Genomic DNA, 18,546 nt, shown 5'->3' with positions numbered 1-18,546 from the left:
ATTAAGTTCGTTGTTGTGAATTAATATATTATTATAATAAACCATTTGAAGTGCCAACAAAATTTTAGCCGACAGATTCAAACTGCTTTTGGGTCATTTTACAAGGCCAATAAATACTAGGTGAGAAAGTTTGAATTGGCAGGAATATAATAATAAAATTATCTGTGATTTTTTCTGTATTAATTCGAGGTAGGTACCTATATAATATAACGCAATGTTATAATGTTTCTTATTGCATGATTTTAGTTCTATATAACATATTATAGGAGCTGTCAGTTTGAAAAAAAGAAACTTTTTTAAACGGATATCATGATTTGTTTTTGAAGAACTTAGTCGACGACATTCTAAGCTTTTGGTTTTTACTTTTATTACACACTGCAGTGACTGCGATATTCGCGCTGTAAAAACAACCATTACAAGCGGGGTGTATGTCTGCACACGCACACGTCGGGTGGGCGTATTATAAATTGGCATCAAATGTTATATAGGACGCGTCTCGTATATAATAACTACATAATATGATAATTTATAATGACGATGAACTGTGTATAATATGTGTTGTAAATTATAATACACACGCCCGTATTGTATCTATATATGGTTATATTATACACGTTTAGAGGGAGCGTTTCGCGTCACGAAAATTCCTCGGCCATCACATGTAATATTATTATGTATTGTGGGTATATACCGCGCGGTTGCGTCGTTCGTTATAATATTCGTTTTTGGACAGACCCGGTCGTTAGGTTTATACCGCTGGTCGTCGTATACACCGCGATCGATTCAAAACGAAATAATCGCGTGCTCGCTCGTTTTTCGGAAGAAAAATAACGCCGTACTACACGAAATACCAAAAAGTAATTTTGTTAATGCGCGTATAATGTAGTGCTTGGCCACTTTTCCACTATCGCACTCCGCACGGTTAACTCAGTAGTCCTGTTAATGTGCCCCACTAGCTGGATTGAAAATGTCATATTTTTATGATCGACCTGCGCAAAGCCGATATCACGATTCTATTATACGATACCGTTCTTTGCACTTGCTAGGGTGTTCCGATATATTTCAACACAAATAATCACCGACTGCGAAATGGCTCTTTTTGATCAGCATAAGTTATTTTCCGCATGTATAGACGAAAGAGTGCGATAGGATTTTTTTTTGTTTGCAAAACGTACTTCATAAACGTGAGACGGTGAGATAGGTCACGAGTGAAATAGATATTTAGGTTCAAAGTTTGAATCACTTAAATGTGATAAAAAGTTACTGATGAATTTGTTTAAAAGACTAGATACTCTAAGGTTATATTTTTTTCTGCAAATTTAGTATACGTATATGAGTCGTATGACAGTACTATATTTGTATAGTTAGTAAGTTAATATAATGACTCATTATAATAATTATTATCAATGAGTTATGTTCAGGTGTTATACTAAAGTGATAGCATATCGTGTGATGTGCATCATTATTGTTTATTTTTATCTATTGATTTTTGGGTCATACATTGTTTACTTAACGTCAAATAACCTTAAATGATTTATACATTTACATATATCATAATATATATGTTATATTATAACTGGGAGAGATTAAAAGTAGCCAAAATTGCAAGTTGTTGCCTATGAAATTGAAGCTAAATTTTATTTGGTTTTCAAATAAAATGTAAGTATTTCTGTTTAAAAGTATATGTACGTAAGTAATATATTACTATAAGGGTAAAAATGTGAAGTGTGTGATACTATTAAAAGTTCATAGATTTTATCATATGGTAAACTTATACCTAAGTATTATGATTAAAACTATTACTTCAAATGTAATTGAATAAGCAAATTTATTTTAGATTTTATACATATTATAGGTGAATTATAAAAATAATTATACCTATTTTCAAATTCAATCAAAATTTGGTATTTAATGTTTTTTTATAACGTACAACTTATCAATATTTTTATACCCTTCTATATTGTTCGATATATTGAACAAAGACCGGCTATATAGGTACCTACATGTGGCATCATATTCGACGACTGACAACTTACACGGTGGCACTATTTATATTTTATATAACTATATCTATATAACTGGTACTTTATATATACCGACAAACAGTATTATTATAATACATATATAAATACCTATTTGCATGCATTAAATAAGTCTGGTACACACGTCTATTAATGCATGTGCGTATAAAACGTATAGGTATACCTACTCCGCGGGGTAGTGCATACAGGTTATATACCTGTGTATTAAACGGCCGTGTTTGTAGTTCTATACAAATGCAAAAACGGCCATTAGAAGAAATAAAATAAAAATTACACGAGCTCATAATAAATGTTTAGGTATGTATAATATTACTTATGTCCATGCCCATATAATGTTATATCGGTTGGTATAGCTACAATAATATGGGATGTAATATTCTCCCTTTGTAAAACGCGCGATCAGTACCTATATAATATATATAACGCATGGATTTTTATTATTGTTATTTTCTTTTGTTTCTCGTGGTCGCTTTTTAGAGTTCGCTGCCATTATTATTATTACAGATAGTTACCTAGATGTACATATATGCGTTCGTACCTACTAATATATTATATAATTCTATACCTACCTATATATCTACAATTATAATAAACATTATTATAATAAACGTATATGTGTACATATATATTAAAGACGACGACGAGTAGGTACTATCGCGATGTATATTACGATAATGTAGGTATCTGCTATATATATGTATGCACATACACCAATACCCATAGAGTATTATTATTATTTTATAAACTGACATTAAAATAAGATCTCTTCGGAGATTTGCTTGGTTCGTATTCCTATATATTATATATACATGCACATTGCACATACTGTAAATAGTCTGTTGTATCATCCTAACCTGATCGGCCTGTACATACTTATACATATTATTAAGGCAAGTACACGCGGATGAATTATTATCGTTAAGCGCATTCTCTCTAATACGCGAGCACCAAAGACAATATTATAATAATATATGTAGGAATATTGTCCTCGTGACTTATGTATTCGCAATAGTAATTACCTAAACGAGTTGGATTTTTCAACATTGCTGAATATTAAGAGCTAAAATACGCATTCACTAGCTACATAACACGATATTAGGAAAAAAAAACGAGGTAAAAATGTCCGGGAAAAAAGTTCAAGAAAAAATAAATTAAAATAAAATTAGTTCTTAAAAAAATTATTAAACAAAAATGTTTTATTGAGCTTATAGTTATTTTTTTCAAATAGTACGTTGAATTAAAGCGTTATATCCACCAGAGATATGGAACGTGCGCGAATTTACATTAAATGAGGAACACCGAACAAACAATATTTGTGAGTACTGGAATAATAGATTCAAACATGTAGTTACCATGATGGTTATGGGCATAACCATCCTACGATATGGAAGCTAATTGATAAAATGCGACAGGAAATAAGTGTCGATATCCTAAAAGTAGAATTAAACGATATTGAGCTAACATCTAAAGGAAAACAAAATACTTTGGAACACCGTCTTCAAATATTATGTCAAAGATCTGCAGATAACGAACCAGTCGAACTGATGTTACAAAATATAACACATTGTTTACGAAATAGGAGTAGGGAGTAGTAACGATAATGGCAAATTAGTGTGACAATTAACTTATAATATGTACTCGGTAGTCAATATATATATATATATAGTTATAATAATTAAATATAATATAAGTAATTTTAAAATAATGATAATAATTAATACATAATTATGTATAGGTACCTAATAAACCTAAATAACCTAATAAATAATATAATTTTTAAATTATTTTTTTCTCGGACTTTTTTACCGTTTACTACATCGTATGAAACACGATAATATCTATCAAAAAATATGATCAATAGTAAGTACCTATATAATATGTCCTTTAATAATTAATAAGAAATCGTATACCTACACAAACACAATATCATTATCATATTATGTTTATTTATAATAGAAAAAAAATCAAGAAAAATGAACGCGGTGCATGCGTATATTTTTTTAGCCGATTGAATTATATAATTAATATTTTGAAACCGTTAAACATGATTCCCGTAATGGTAATGTGTAAATTTATGATTCTCTAACGTATATAAACCACAATTTAATAAATATCAAGATAGAAAACAAACAATAAAAATATAATGGAGTAGGGTAATGTAGTGTGTGCAAGTGTGTACACAAAATAAAATCACCCAACAGACCCTAACGGTTTCCCACACTTTCGATGTGATATTATTATCTATTTATCGAGTTATTACGTGCGGTGTAAACATAAACGAACCTAATAATGTAATGAGATTTATGAATAATTGACTGCATGGGTATATATGTAGACGATTAAATGGATATAGTGTATATAACACAACAAGTGCAGTAAAACAAAACCATATAATATGTTTACACACACATCGTTTATGTAAAAATGAAGCGAGGGGAATGAGAGATTTGCGAGACACGTGCAGGGGTTTATTGTGAAATCATAAATGGTTTGAGAAGGAAAGTGATATTGAAAAGGGAGCAGAGACTTGGGATATCAGAATGGAACTTTAAAATCGATTTGACCAACGAGGGACTATATTGTCGTTGATAAACATAATACAGTAAGCTTGACTATTATTATAACACTAAAAATCTATTGCTTGGAACGTATAGCCTTTTATTTAATATACGATGTGCATAATATTAAATATATATATATGTATGAATGAATAAATGTAAATTATGTGTCATAATATTTGATAAAAGGTATATATTTCAAAAACCAAAATGTTGAATGTTGTATAGACAGTACATAGTTAAAGAAAGTTAACAAGATAGTATATATTAGTCTCGTACACCGTATGTGAAGTGAAATCAGTTATTGCAGGACCTCACAGAAAAACAGAACCGAATATTTTGTAAATAAAGGAACATGGTTGAAATTCGTCGACCAAATGTCATCACTCCGAAGTTAAAATCGTCCGTTCTAATGCACATCGTATTCGTAATTTATTATTTCTATGATGTTCGGATAAGGAAAATATTGTATTATGCCATCATAAAATAATATCCTACATATTATTATGTTTAAATAATGTAATTTTACATTCTAATTATTACACACGGTGGTAATCTTAACGAAATTGGATTTGCGTCGGGACGTGAGTATCGTCTGCCGAGTGTTGTCTTCAACAGTATTTTTGGGTTTACATCGAAAACACGTTCAGAAGCGGAAAACCATAAAATTATTCATTGTAATCGCAGTGTTTGTATATGATATTTTCGACTGGAGCAAATCGAAAAACGGCACAGAGATAGATTAATTTCGATCCGGCCACAACCGGGTAACGCAGCTATATTATAGTGTATCCGTGTAAATAAATAGTATCGAGTAAGTAAGCCGCGGTCGTGGACGTCGGCCGTGCGCGCGTGGCTAAATAAAACAATCGGCCGGCCGACGCTGTGCGCGCGCGGTAATTGGGCGGTGAAACGGCAGCCGGAGAGACCGTTCGCGTTTTATCGATCATCGCGCTCGTCTCACACACACCCACGCACGCGCACGTGCAAATAAATGTATATATATATATATATATTTATTCTATTATTCCGTATTACGCCGACGCCGTTCGGTAATACGTATGAACGTATGTATATACATACGTGTGTGTATAAAGGTCTGACGGCGAGCCCCGCAAAATGGTTGTCTCTGAATGATTATTCGCTCCGACGCGGAAATCACCGAGAAAATTAAATCGCTTAGGTGTACCGCACCACACTAAAGTATGCGTTCGCACAAGTCCGAGACGTGATATTCGGTTTAGCCAATAACGCTTTTGAGAAAAAATAATATGTTCGAACACAATTAATTACATTAACGTTTAGCTTTCGAATTTCCTAACCATCTTTTCGTAATTGCACCAACCGTGCAGACTGTGCCGTTAGGTAATTCGTAAAATATCATACGCATGTGTCGCTCTCGCGTCAAATTTTAAATTGTCTGTTTCGGCTACTCAATCGGACTCGAATTTGACTCTGGAATTGTATCGTAACGAGATTATACGAGAGTATTACTATATACAATAACAATGATAATTATTATAGGCAGTTACATATAACTTACAAACGAAACATGACATTAAACTGCAGATATGAAATTCAACGATCATAATATAGTTATTATACATCATGATTAAACAACGTCATATTGATCTAATTAATTCGAACTACGGGAGTGCGCTATCGTTTAAATTGACGACTACAGTCGATAACGTAGTGCGGCACTTGAACGGGGAAAAAAATTGAAAATTTTAGAAAACCGTTTTCCTGTGCGTATGACATAAATACCATATCGTTGCGGTTTTATACGTCAAATCATAAAATGGGGTCAGGAATAATGTGCACGGTTACACATTAGGTACATGACAAAAATGCCAAGAATTTCGAGAGGCAAGAGCTACTTGAGATTATATTATAAGAACGATGCGAAGTGCGACGTACAACGTGGGTTGTTGTTTAATGTTTTTACATAATATTACTCCTATATTGGGATCACAAAATAAAATCGATCTTCTCCGACCGCGAATTCTCTTTGACGATTTAATTTCTATATTGATTTCGATGAATTTCTTACGCGTCATATAATATATAGGTAAAGATTAAACATAACATTGGTTATACCGTTAAACGTAATTGATTTCACTGTAAACATGGGTTGACCTTTTGACAAAATTCATGTACATGTATCACACTTATATAGCAATTAACGTTGAAACGCTATCGTTTTAATTGTATACAATTATTTTCTAGCACACTTACGTAAAATTATGACGTGATTATTGCAGCGCGACGGCACGCCGCCGCGGCCACACTAAGATTTTTAAACTTACATCATCTGTTTATTTTAATAACAATATTTGTTTTTAAATGGAATTTAAATTAAACAACCTATTAATTTAAAAGTTGAATGGTGTGTAGCTTGTAAAACATCATATAAAATGGATAATTCATAATTATCATGAAGACATAACTATTAAGTTGGTTTTCATTGAAAATTTTTATTTTTTTAATTTTATTTTCTCTTAGAATGTTACTATTATTGAATGGCATTTCTATCGCAATAATTTCATTTTTTCTTCTTATAATACTATTATTGTAAAATGTTTACATACGAGTATATATATATTTATATTTATGGATTGTATATATTTAAATAAATGTTGAAAAAGTGTACATACATACTTAGTCAAAAATGTTCTGTTACATATTTTAATTTTAAAGTTTACTTTTCTTTTTACCTTGAGGTTATCATAATGAACTTAAATAAAGTTTAAATGTAGAAAATATAAAGCAATATTTTCTAAATTATTATAACGATTATATTTTTACATTAAGAATGCAGTGTTATTGAATGTTTTCACTTTTTAATTTTTATTTTCTGTTGAAGTTTAACCTAAACACTGTTCAATCGTTATTTATATATTTACAAATAACACAAACTAATTTTATCCGTTATTATCTTATTTTATATATTTTTTTAAATAGAATTTGAATTAAGTTAAAATATGTAAATAATCATGTTGCTATTCTGCTATTCTTAGATAAAATATTTATTAATAAAATAAATTATTTAACAAAACATTTTTTATTTAACATTAATTAAATATCATTTATAAATAACCATATTTATGGTTTTTGTTTTCATATTTCGTAAAATTTTAAATTACGCGTACCTATATGTAGAGCTGCAGGCACAATAAGAATACAATTTGTTTTTTTTTTAATGGAGTTTTAAACCGTGAGCTCTGAAACGTGTTCAAGCAGGTTCATTAAATATACCCAGGGTATAACATGGACAAATTCAATAACGGGTTCGAGAAACCAACGGATATCCAAAAAAAAAAAATAATTGATACCCGAGAAAAACTGGTCCCGTTTTGAATAGCTGCTGTAGTTTTTAAAATGCGTGTTGTGTACAAAAATAGAGTAAAACGAAGTGAACTTGGAAATCATTAAATTTGTTTATGAAATGTTTGTACGCGTGATATGTTATTTTATTATGTATTTGTGTTTCGTGTATAAATGGATAAAAATAACTTTAAAACATAAAAGTTCTTCTAATATCCTTTAATTATAATGCATTTTAACTTATTGAAGAAGCAATATTCTAAAATGTTTTCTTATGATAACTACGACGCCATCTAAGAGATAGCGATAGTTATTCATTATATTATTATCTACATCTTATTAGGGCCCTATTAAAAATTTAGTTTTTTGTAAATACTCAATCGTTGAACACAAAATAAAAATGAAATATGTAGTTTGTACTATACAATTTTAAAATGATTCATTATTAACTCCTTTACGCGTACAGGTAGGTACATCTAAAACTTAAATTATTTATTTATTTTATATGTGTTTTAAAGTTTAATGTAAGCTACATAAAAGTGTTCGGCTATAAAAGAAAAAAAACAATTTCCTGGATACAATCAAGAATGTTATTAAAAAGTAATCAACATCGTGCGAGTATGACAAAGTTGAAAAAAGATACTATATAAACGGAGAGCAGTTAAAAAAAACAAATGTTAAAAACTAGAATGATGAAGAAAAATAATTTGCTGTTGTATGTTAGACAATTTATTTAATCGACAGAAAATTAATATTACCTATTATAGAAAAGTTATTAATATTATAAATATTATGTTAAAACTTTATTTTATACCTTTTAATACCTACTATTTGTATTATGTGTCATAAATCAAAAATACAAATTATTATAAAATAAAGTATAATTTGTTTATTTCAATTTAATAATTTTATAAATTCATTAGAAGCTCAAGAAGACAAAGATTTTTGTTACGGTTGAAAACCAAAAGGTCCGTAGAGGATATGGCATACATACAAGTAGACGAATGTCCGATTGTTGCGTATATTGACTTATTGTGTAAAAATAACAATTTTAACATTTTTTTCTGTTAACAATGAACGTGACACCGTCTCGGTGAAACGTGAACATTTTACAAATTTTACAACGATTTTGCAATGGCTTATAATCAACAGTAAGTATAAAACATAAGCTTATATTATATTTATGATACGGGCGTTCTCCGAATAATAATCGTACGAGACCTGTAAAAACCGGTGTGAAAAAACACGCCAAATTTTTATTGTGAATTTACTCTGCAAGTTGCTTATAAATAAATATAATATACGTATTAGGTATATAGAAGATTTATAATAAAATTGATGGTGGTTCGTAAATTCAAACCAAATTATTGACATCATTTTAACCACAAAGATTATTTTAAGAATCTTATAAGATTTATTTGCTTTTTTCAATTATAAAATACTTTAAGGAAGTGCATTTTTTCCCAAAGCATCATATTATTATGTTTAATGTGACCGACAATGTTTATAAATAAATACGCGAACACACATTTTAATATATACGATCGTTTTTATCGTAGAAATGGAAAATCTACCTACTTATACAGGATTGCGGCAAAAAATAAAAAAATGTGTTCTCGGTTAAAATGACGTGTATCGCTATTCCAAAAGTGTCGGGTGAACTGCATGCAAGCAGTAGTCTTCATATTACGACTGCGGCTACACAATATACCTATACACAATAAGACCGCGACTAACCTAACCCGATCAATTCCGCATGCCGTAATACGCCGATTGATCCACGTATACACGACGACTCTGGGATCAACGAGGATTTTAAAGTCAATTCTTGACGGTGAAGAGGGGGGGGACGGTGCTGTGGTGGTTTAAATCGAAAATATCATTATTTTTCAACAACAGCATACGAAAAACCACTATATGTATATTGTGTATGCAGTATGCACGTCAGCCGTCGAAACCGATTCAAAATATGTATACGCGGTTCCCGCTGCGGTTTCGGCGACATAAGGCCCGTATAATATACAATAACAACATACAAGCGAATGCGGAACGGGAAAAAAGATAAATAAAAAAAAAAAAACCGCCATTGTCGTGAAATAATATAATAAAATCGTCTTTTGTCGCCGCCGATGTGGTCCCGCTCGCGCCGCCCGGGGACCATTATACGTCGTTTGTGTTATTATTACAATCATTTATTTATCGCGATATTATATCATGTCATTATATTACACATCATATACCGTCGGCGATGTGCGTACATGTGTTAAACACGATGCCGCCGACGCCCACCCCTACCCAACCGAAACGAGGGGGTGTGGTGAGAAGCTGCGACGGAGATAATGTCAAAAAAAAAAAAAAAAACACGAGCGACTATTACGCGATTAGGGTGGTTTTGTATACACACACACACACGCGCGTATTATTTATATACATTATGTATATATTGTGTGTGTATCTGTGCGAGAGCGTGAACGTTTGGGGATTTGTCGCATGCATACAACAGACGGAGAGCGCATAAACCACCCCCGTAGTTTTTATGCACACACCACAACTTCGCGCATAATGCAAAACCACAATTCGACGGCGCATATATTGTAAACGATCGTCAGTACACACGCGTATTATTAGGCATTATTGTATTATGAAAATCGAACGTTACTTTGTCCTGACGACGTACACAGATTTCCTTTTCTATCGGTTCAACGAGAAGAAACGTCAGCTATATAAATTCGATTCACGTGTATATACAATAAACACAGGTACAATAAAATACACATTCTGTTATGTTATTTTTTTTTGAGATTTTTATTTTTTCTACGTTTAAATTGATTTTTGGCATATATTAAATACATTCTTAAACAATGGAATCTGAAATATGTTATAGTTCAACGTTAGTTTTCACATCATCTGATCTTGTGATTTTTAACCTATATAACTAATTCATAGAATAAAATAAAATTACAACCTAAATACCGCCAAGTTTTAAACTATTTTTTTTTTTCGAATTTCTTAGATAATTGTTTGTACTTCTTTCGCTTTATTTGAAATGCTTTTTAGTAGTATCAGTGCTAAACATTTAAACTGACTAGTCTACGGGGCGGGAGGAAAGCAACCAAAAATATTTGGAGGTGACATAATTTATAAAATTCTCATTTTTGGTTTTAAGTACAAAATCAGGGCACGCACGCGAGGTTCTTCATTATCTAAGTGGTTGATTATAACTTTGACCTCGAATGACTTTAAAAATTAATTATACATAGTAGATTTTGTGCATAGTATAATACATTTGACGATTAATTGTATGGTGGTGTCGTTGAAAGAATACTGCGCCAAATTAAATTACTTGGGTACGTATATATATATTAAATAATAACGGTTTATATAGGTACTGGTTATTTAAACGGAATTGTGCAGCAAGCATCACAACTCAATACCCATAAATTTATTGACAAGACATTAACAAACCGAAAAACATTTCGGTAGGTCACACAGCCGTTGTTTTTATCATAAAAATGTCGTGTTTGCGCGTCATCGCGCGGTGATTACGATATATTATAGGGGAATCGAGTATACTACCTCTTTACATAAGTATTTAATTTATGGTTAGTGGCTATAGATTAAGGGGTTACGTGATGCAATCTACATACGTGGCTCTGTATTGGAACATTATAAAGATTGTGCGCTATAACGACAACGGTCATCACGACCTCCGTAATTTTTGTCATCATTATTGACCACCACAATATAGTTAATAATTATCCGACTAGAATATCCGCGTTAGTAAGTGTAATGGTATTTATTTTTTTCATTACGGATAAACCAGTTAAAAAAAAAAAAAAAATGTCGCGAAAAAATAATTTCGAGACACTGCGCGTCCACAAATTCTCTCTACACATGCGATGACAAGTCACGCGATCCCACAATTAAATATTATTTTTCAATTATCACATCCGCAGTGTATTGCGCATACCCATCATACACCTATGTATATATATTATATTAAATAGGTACATAAACATCGTGAATATTGTGCAGGGCCAAACGCGCGAATATCATTGTAATCTGCACGTTATTCGAAATGTACCCAAACCATACACACACACAAATTAGGTTTATACCGTACGTACTACATGTACTTCAATATATATATATTTGTATACACCAATAACCACTATAACCAAGCGATAATCCTCGATGATAGCGTTGACTTTTCTGCGCTGATGATAATTAGTTAAATCAAAAATATTTTATTATACGAACAAGTTTTATAAAAGTCAAACGGCTGAAGATTAGCCGAAGCCAGCTGAAATGATGCTAAATGTGCAGATATCACTGCAGAATCGTATATAGTGTCGACTTATAGTATTATATGTACTGCACCGTGGGCGTACAATATATAATCAATTATTCGATTAGTACGCTTCCCGTTTATTCATCATCGCGGTAAACCTAATAGGAGTCTACTAATTACCACGAAATTCTAATCACGTTGACCAAAATCTGTGACGGACCGTGATATCGCCGGCCAGTAGTGACTAATTATGTATAAAACATTATAGGGAGGTTTTTAGAAGAAACACGATATAATATAAATATACACGTATATAATTATAAAGTATTTGGTATTTTCAAGTTTTCCATACATAATTATAGAAAAATTTCTACCGATATATACATTTCTTGATTTACGGTAAAAATATTTGCACTATATGCTCGGACGTTAAAAATGTGCGAAAATCAACGACAAGCCATACCAACACGTATACGTTCAAAACGCGTCACACATTATATTGTGGGTCACGAAACACCAGAGATTTTATAATGTTATTAGGTCGGGGTTCACACCGGAATAAGATTTTTTCCCGAAAATAACTCGAATTTAATATTGGCACATAATTTTGAATTATAATATTGCGCACTCGTATGCATGACAATAATAATAATATAGACAATAAGCATTTTAATATATTCTTGTGATGAATTCGCGGCTTTCAAAATATTATATTTAACAGTCGCCTCGCTGAACAACGGCGTCGATCATCGACATATTGGCTATTAAATTTTATCGATTTTACACATCTTTTCGGTTTCTATATAGAGAGCGCATAAGACACCGTTTCGAAATAATATCGCGAATTGTCGTGGAATGTCCGCCACCGCCACAACACAGGGTCGCGACATTTTAAATACATTCATTGACATGCGTATTAAATAATATCTGTGCGCATTATAACTTTATAAGTATAGGCATAATATGACTTTTACTTTTCGCCTACCATTACGCAACGCCGCATGTTTCGCGGGCATAAAACGTTAAATGGCCGATTTATAATAATTTATATAATATAATAGGCGAACAACGGGAACAAAAACATTCGAACACACACACACGTACACGCTGCGTGTGTATCGGTCGTATTTATGTTAAAGCAGTCGTCAATCATTCGACGACGACAAGTGCAACGAATATATCATTACGAAAATCGGCTCAAGACACGAATGCGAAATATATTATATTAATGTATATAATTATATCATTATGCGAGTGTGTATATATGTTGGTACAATAACACACCTACGCGTATCATATTATATTGTAGACATCTAAACATAGTAACGCTGCAGTGTATAATATAATATTATTAAACCAGTGCACATTAATACATTATATATACCAACATAATCGTTAATCGCATTCAACGTGTGCGACAATATAATATCGTACGACCGTATCAACGTGTGTACATAATATTATGTATATATACGATGGCGGCGAATAGAGACGGTTTATTATTTTTTTTTTTTATTTCTTTCGTATTTATTCGCATAAATTATACGTTATACGCGTATATTATATACAGAAACGAACGGAATCGAAAATCGCGCGCGGATTATTTTTTTTTTTCCCATTGCGTACGCGACGAATGACTTAATTTCTCGTATGTTAATTTATGCGTTTAAACGCTAATGACTATATATATATATTATGCGCGCGTGTGTGTGTGTGTGTGTGTGTGCATACTTATGCATAATGTTTAAGTATACGATTATCGTACGACGTTTAGAGACGTTCGTACACATTAGTATGTATATAGGTATATAATATAATAGGCTATGTGCTATAGCAAAGTATTATATACAATAGTATAATAATATGTAATCATATTATGATCTGCGGTCTGTCCGGTCGATTAAATCGCGTTGAAAACGATTTTGCGCGTATATAAATAATATATACATACATATATCTAATATAATTTACATAATTGAGCGACGGCGGCAATCTGGCTGCCAGAAATAGGCAAACACAGACGGCGAATACAAAAAAAAAACATCGCAACAGTCGATGACGAGTTCATTATCACGTGCCTAATATCATTTCAGGTATAATATTATGTGATATAGCCGTAAACCCGAAAACGACCTTTCCAAACCAATAACCCGTACCTATATACATGCGGACATTTTATACATTTGCAACGTTGCAGAGCGGAAAATCGAGTACAAACTCAACGATATACATAAACGTGATAATAAAAAAACGTTTCTGCACTTACCCGAAGACGGTCTGTCCGAGTACCGGGTGCAGTACACCCATGCCGGCCACATCTCCTTGTCGTTGGATTGCTGGTCGCCGCTTCCGGTCGCGTCCGATCCCGCGGATTCCTGTTCGTTGCCCGAGTCGTCCGGCTTGTGGTGGTGGTCGCTCCGGCCGCCGTTCGCCGACTTGCTGTTGTCGCTGTCATAGTTGTTGTTGTTATTGTTGATGATGACGGGCGAGCACACCGGCAACGGCTGCTGTGCCGGTTTACGCTTATTGGCCTTTTCCGCCGCAACAGCGGACACCGGCCGTTTTGGTCCGACAGCCACGGCTTTGGGGCGGGTCGGAGCGGGCCGATGCAGCGACGGAATGGATTGCTGAGAGTGCGGCTTGTTCTGTAGCAGAGTGTTAAAGTGCATTTTGGCCACGGAAGGCGGCGGCGGTGGTGGCGACGCAGACGACGGCCTGCCGTTGCGGTAGTGGTGTTGCTGCGGCAAAGGCTGGAGATGATGGTGTTGCTGTTGCAGGTGGTGATGTAGTTTGCTACCGAATTCCGGTCTGAGTATGTTGTCGACGGAAAACGCCAACCGGTACGGGCTGGGCGAGCGGGGTGATGGCGAACGGTAGCTACCGCAGTTCTTCGTGGTTCCGGCGCCGGCGGCCGTCGGGGGCCCGTACGACGACGATACGTCCGACGAACCGGAAGTGCTGGCCGGCCGGGAAACATAACCGGTGGCCATCATCGGCGGCTGCAGCGAAGACGGTTGTGGCGGCGGCGGTGGAGGCGGTGGCTGAAGGGGTTGGTGCGCCGCCGACTGTACCACTTGCGGCGTCGGAACTACCGGATTGTTGTGATGGTGATGTAGGTTGGCCACCGTACCGGTTAGCTGCTGTTGCCTCGCGAACTCGGCGTGTTGCGACTGTAAGTGCAGCGCCGCGGCCGTCGGTCGATCGTCGCTCATTTCAGGCGATCCACCGCCGGCGGCCGGGTGGTGCAAGTTGTGGTGTTGCATTTCCCGGAAATACTCGGCCGCGGCCGGCACGATCGGTAGGAAGTTGAACCGGTACATCCACGAGTTGAACGGAAACACGGGCGGCACGTGACCGCCACCGCCGGCGGCAGCGGCTGCTGCCGCGGCCATGGCCATCGTGTACTCGACCGCAACCGCGGCCGCTGCGGTGGACGGTGGTTGGAGCGGACCGTGATCGCCGTTGTGGGCGGCGTGTTGTTGCTGCTGGTGGACCCATCGGGGCACGTCCGCAGTCGCTTGCTGGGTTTTCTGAACGTTTGACGACGGTTTTTTCCTCGCGGGTTGCTGCAACGGTGGCGGCGAAACGTGCCGGTTGTGGAGCGGATCGGCCGTCGTCGCGGCGGCGACGGTCTTGTTCTGGAGCGGCGAACATATGCTCAGCGGCTTGTTGCAGACCAACAGTGACGATTCCTCGGCCACTGTCTTCGGAGTACGGTTTTCGTCACCGTCCACAGCCGCCTCGTCGCGCACCGGACGGAACGCGGACACCGCGACGTCCGGCTGCGACTGCTGTTGCGGCGATGTCGTTGTCGTTGACGACGACGACGACACCACTTCTTTGGTCTGATCGCTGCAGTCGTCCAGCCCGGGCCGCCGGTTGTTGTCCGTCGGGCCGGGGCTCGAAGCGTTGTTCGGGCTGCAACGTTCCGTCTCCAGGGCCATGACCTGCAGGCCCGGATCCGTCGCGAAACGATAAAAATCGACAATCGCGGGCTTGCGTATATACGATAACAGGTCAAATCTACACGATCTGACGTCGTCGACAATGCGTACGATAATAATAATAATAATAATAATAATAATATAAACGTTATAAATAGCGTTTGTTTGGCGCGTGTGCGCGGTGACGGTTTCGCGGTCGGCCGCGCGTATTCCCGAAAAACGGCGGCTACGGAGGCGGCGTGCGACTCGTCTCCGCGGCTCGATCTGTTGTAATCGTCGTCGTCGTCGGAACGAGTATACCGGCGCGTCTGGTCGCGGGCCGCCGCGGCTGCCGCGCAGGCTCCGCCCGTCCACCGTGCCATGGTTACGCGGGGCCGGCGGGCCAACGGGCGCGACCGCCGGGCCACGCCCCCCGGACCCGCCGCCCAGTGCTATTGGCCGGCCGATTGAGCTGTCCGTTCACCCCGCCGCCGCCACCTATATACGCGCGCAGGACGACACCACTTCTCCGCGCGTACATCTCTCTCACGCGCGCACGGTCGCTATATTGTCGTCGTCGTCGTCGTCGTCGTCGTTGTTGTTATTATTATTATTCTTTTCATGCTCTTCTGCTGCTCCTTCACCTCAACACCTCTCGTTCAACGCCGCCGCCGCCACTGCACAGCCGTCTCCTTTTCACAAATATATATATATATATATATATATATCACACAGATAGATACGTGTGTGGGTAGTATTATATATAAGGGATCCGCAACGTCACGAATGCATATAGAAGACAAAACGAGAAATGTAAATTAATGACTGCGAGTATGTTGTAAATATATATATACGTTTTACACACACACACACACACACACATTCACACGCATAGATATATTATATCAACTGCGGCGTCGTACGGAGAAATCGATCCGCCGTCGACAGACTGTAAATAAACATATTATTATTATATATTTACAGTGCGTGTAATGTAGAGGGACCCGGGCCTCGGTAAATAAATTAACCAGATTTCCGGATAGAACGCGAGAGACCCAATCGAACGACGACCGACACGCGCTGCACGCAGGTTTAATACAGCTATATATATATATATATATATGTTATGCGGGTAGTTAACGCACGGGCGCGCAATAATAATAATAAAAACTCCGCGAAGCTATCGCTCGAACCTGACAGTGTGTGTATATGTGTACATGTATTATTTTTAAATAATATAAGTATACCCGTCACAATAATATATTACATGACTAGCGGCCGGGCGGCGGGCATCGTAGGTTTAATACCCGTTATAACTTTAGTCGTATAATATAGGGTAACACTACAATATATTATTTAGACAGGTTGCCATAAATTTTACCTTTACAATTAAAAAAGACATGTGTAGTAGTATAAAAAATATCTGGCAGTCTATTCTGGAAAACTAAAAAATCGCAGACGAATAAACCCTTTCAATCTCATAGATTATAATGTGGAAGGTATTCGACGGAAAAATGAATTGTTTTCGAGATTATGTCGATAATAAGTCGTAATACGCGGTTTTTTACTAGGTACAACTAAAATTGATTTATTGTCGGAAATGTTTTATTGATACTAATAAAATTATTATCTTATTATTATAGAGATTATAACAATTCTTATATGTTATACAGATTCTTAACATCTATATGATAACCAATTATATACTTATTGTAGGTATTATTATGGGCGCACGGGTAAGGTCAGCTACGTGCGGCTTATAGCTGCATATGCCGTACCCGTGGCGGATTTTTAACTCAATCAATCTGACAAGTGCTGAAAATGATTATGCTTGTTTGTCTAAAACATTTGGTATTAGTATTGATGAATTAAAAAGTGAAACCAGACTATTAAAATATATTCCAAATACAGAAATGCTTAGATAAAGTTCATCAACGGTGCGACTATTATACTCGGTGGCTTCAATGGCTATAGGTCAATCTGACAGAGCAAATATTTTTAATTATTTATATAAGACAATAGAATTATTTAGTACAATATATACCTGCTGTCACAAGTTGTTCCCGCGAGAGATCTTTTTCTAAACTAAATATTTTTAAGTCTAAACTTCGGGCAAGTATGAACCAAGAGCGTCTTTGCGGCTTATACTTTTTATGAGTATTGAATAAAAATCATGTACCTACGAAACTTGATTATGGAGAAATAATTGAAGAATTAAAAATATTATTTCCAGCAAGGAATCGCTGATTAACCTATTATAAAGTAATATAACTATGTGTTTTTGTTCGACAGATTTTTTATTTGAAAATATTTTTTTTCTTCTTTAAATGGTTTTTTTAACTGCATAGTATTATTGCCACAAAACAACCTCTACCTAAACTGACTACCGAGTACCAGACCTATAC

At 35.7% G+C, this 18,546-nt stretch overlaps 1 protein-coding gene across 1 annotated transcript in view; it reads right to left on the bottom strand.

Moving 5' to 3' along the window:
- The window catches only part of LOC113555801 (segmentation polarity homeobox protein engrailed-like), a 38,751-nt gene extending 22,317 nt beyond the window's left edge, over positions 1 to 16,434 (bottom strand). The window contains exon 1 of the mRNA XM_026960353.1: positions 14,485 to 16,434. Coding sequence (XP_026816154.1) covers positions 14,485 to 16,162 — 1,678 coding nt within the window. The 5' untranslated portion in view covers positions 16,163 to 16,434. The remainder of the gene's footprint in view (positions 1 to 14,484) is intronic.
- Positions 16,435 to 18,546: the final 2,112 nt, after the last annotated feature.

This window comes from Rhopalosiphum maidis, chromosome 3 (assembly GCF_003676215.2).
Source record: "Rhopalosiphum maidis isolate BTI-1 chromosome 3, ASM367621v3, whole genome shotgun sequence".
NCBI lineage: Eukaryota > Metazoa > Arthropoda > Insecta > Hemiptera > Aphididae > Rhopalosiphum > Rhopalosiphum maidis.
This window is presented reverse-complemented; position numbering and strand designations above follow the sequence as displayed.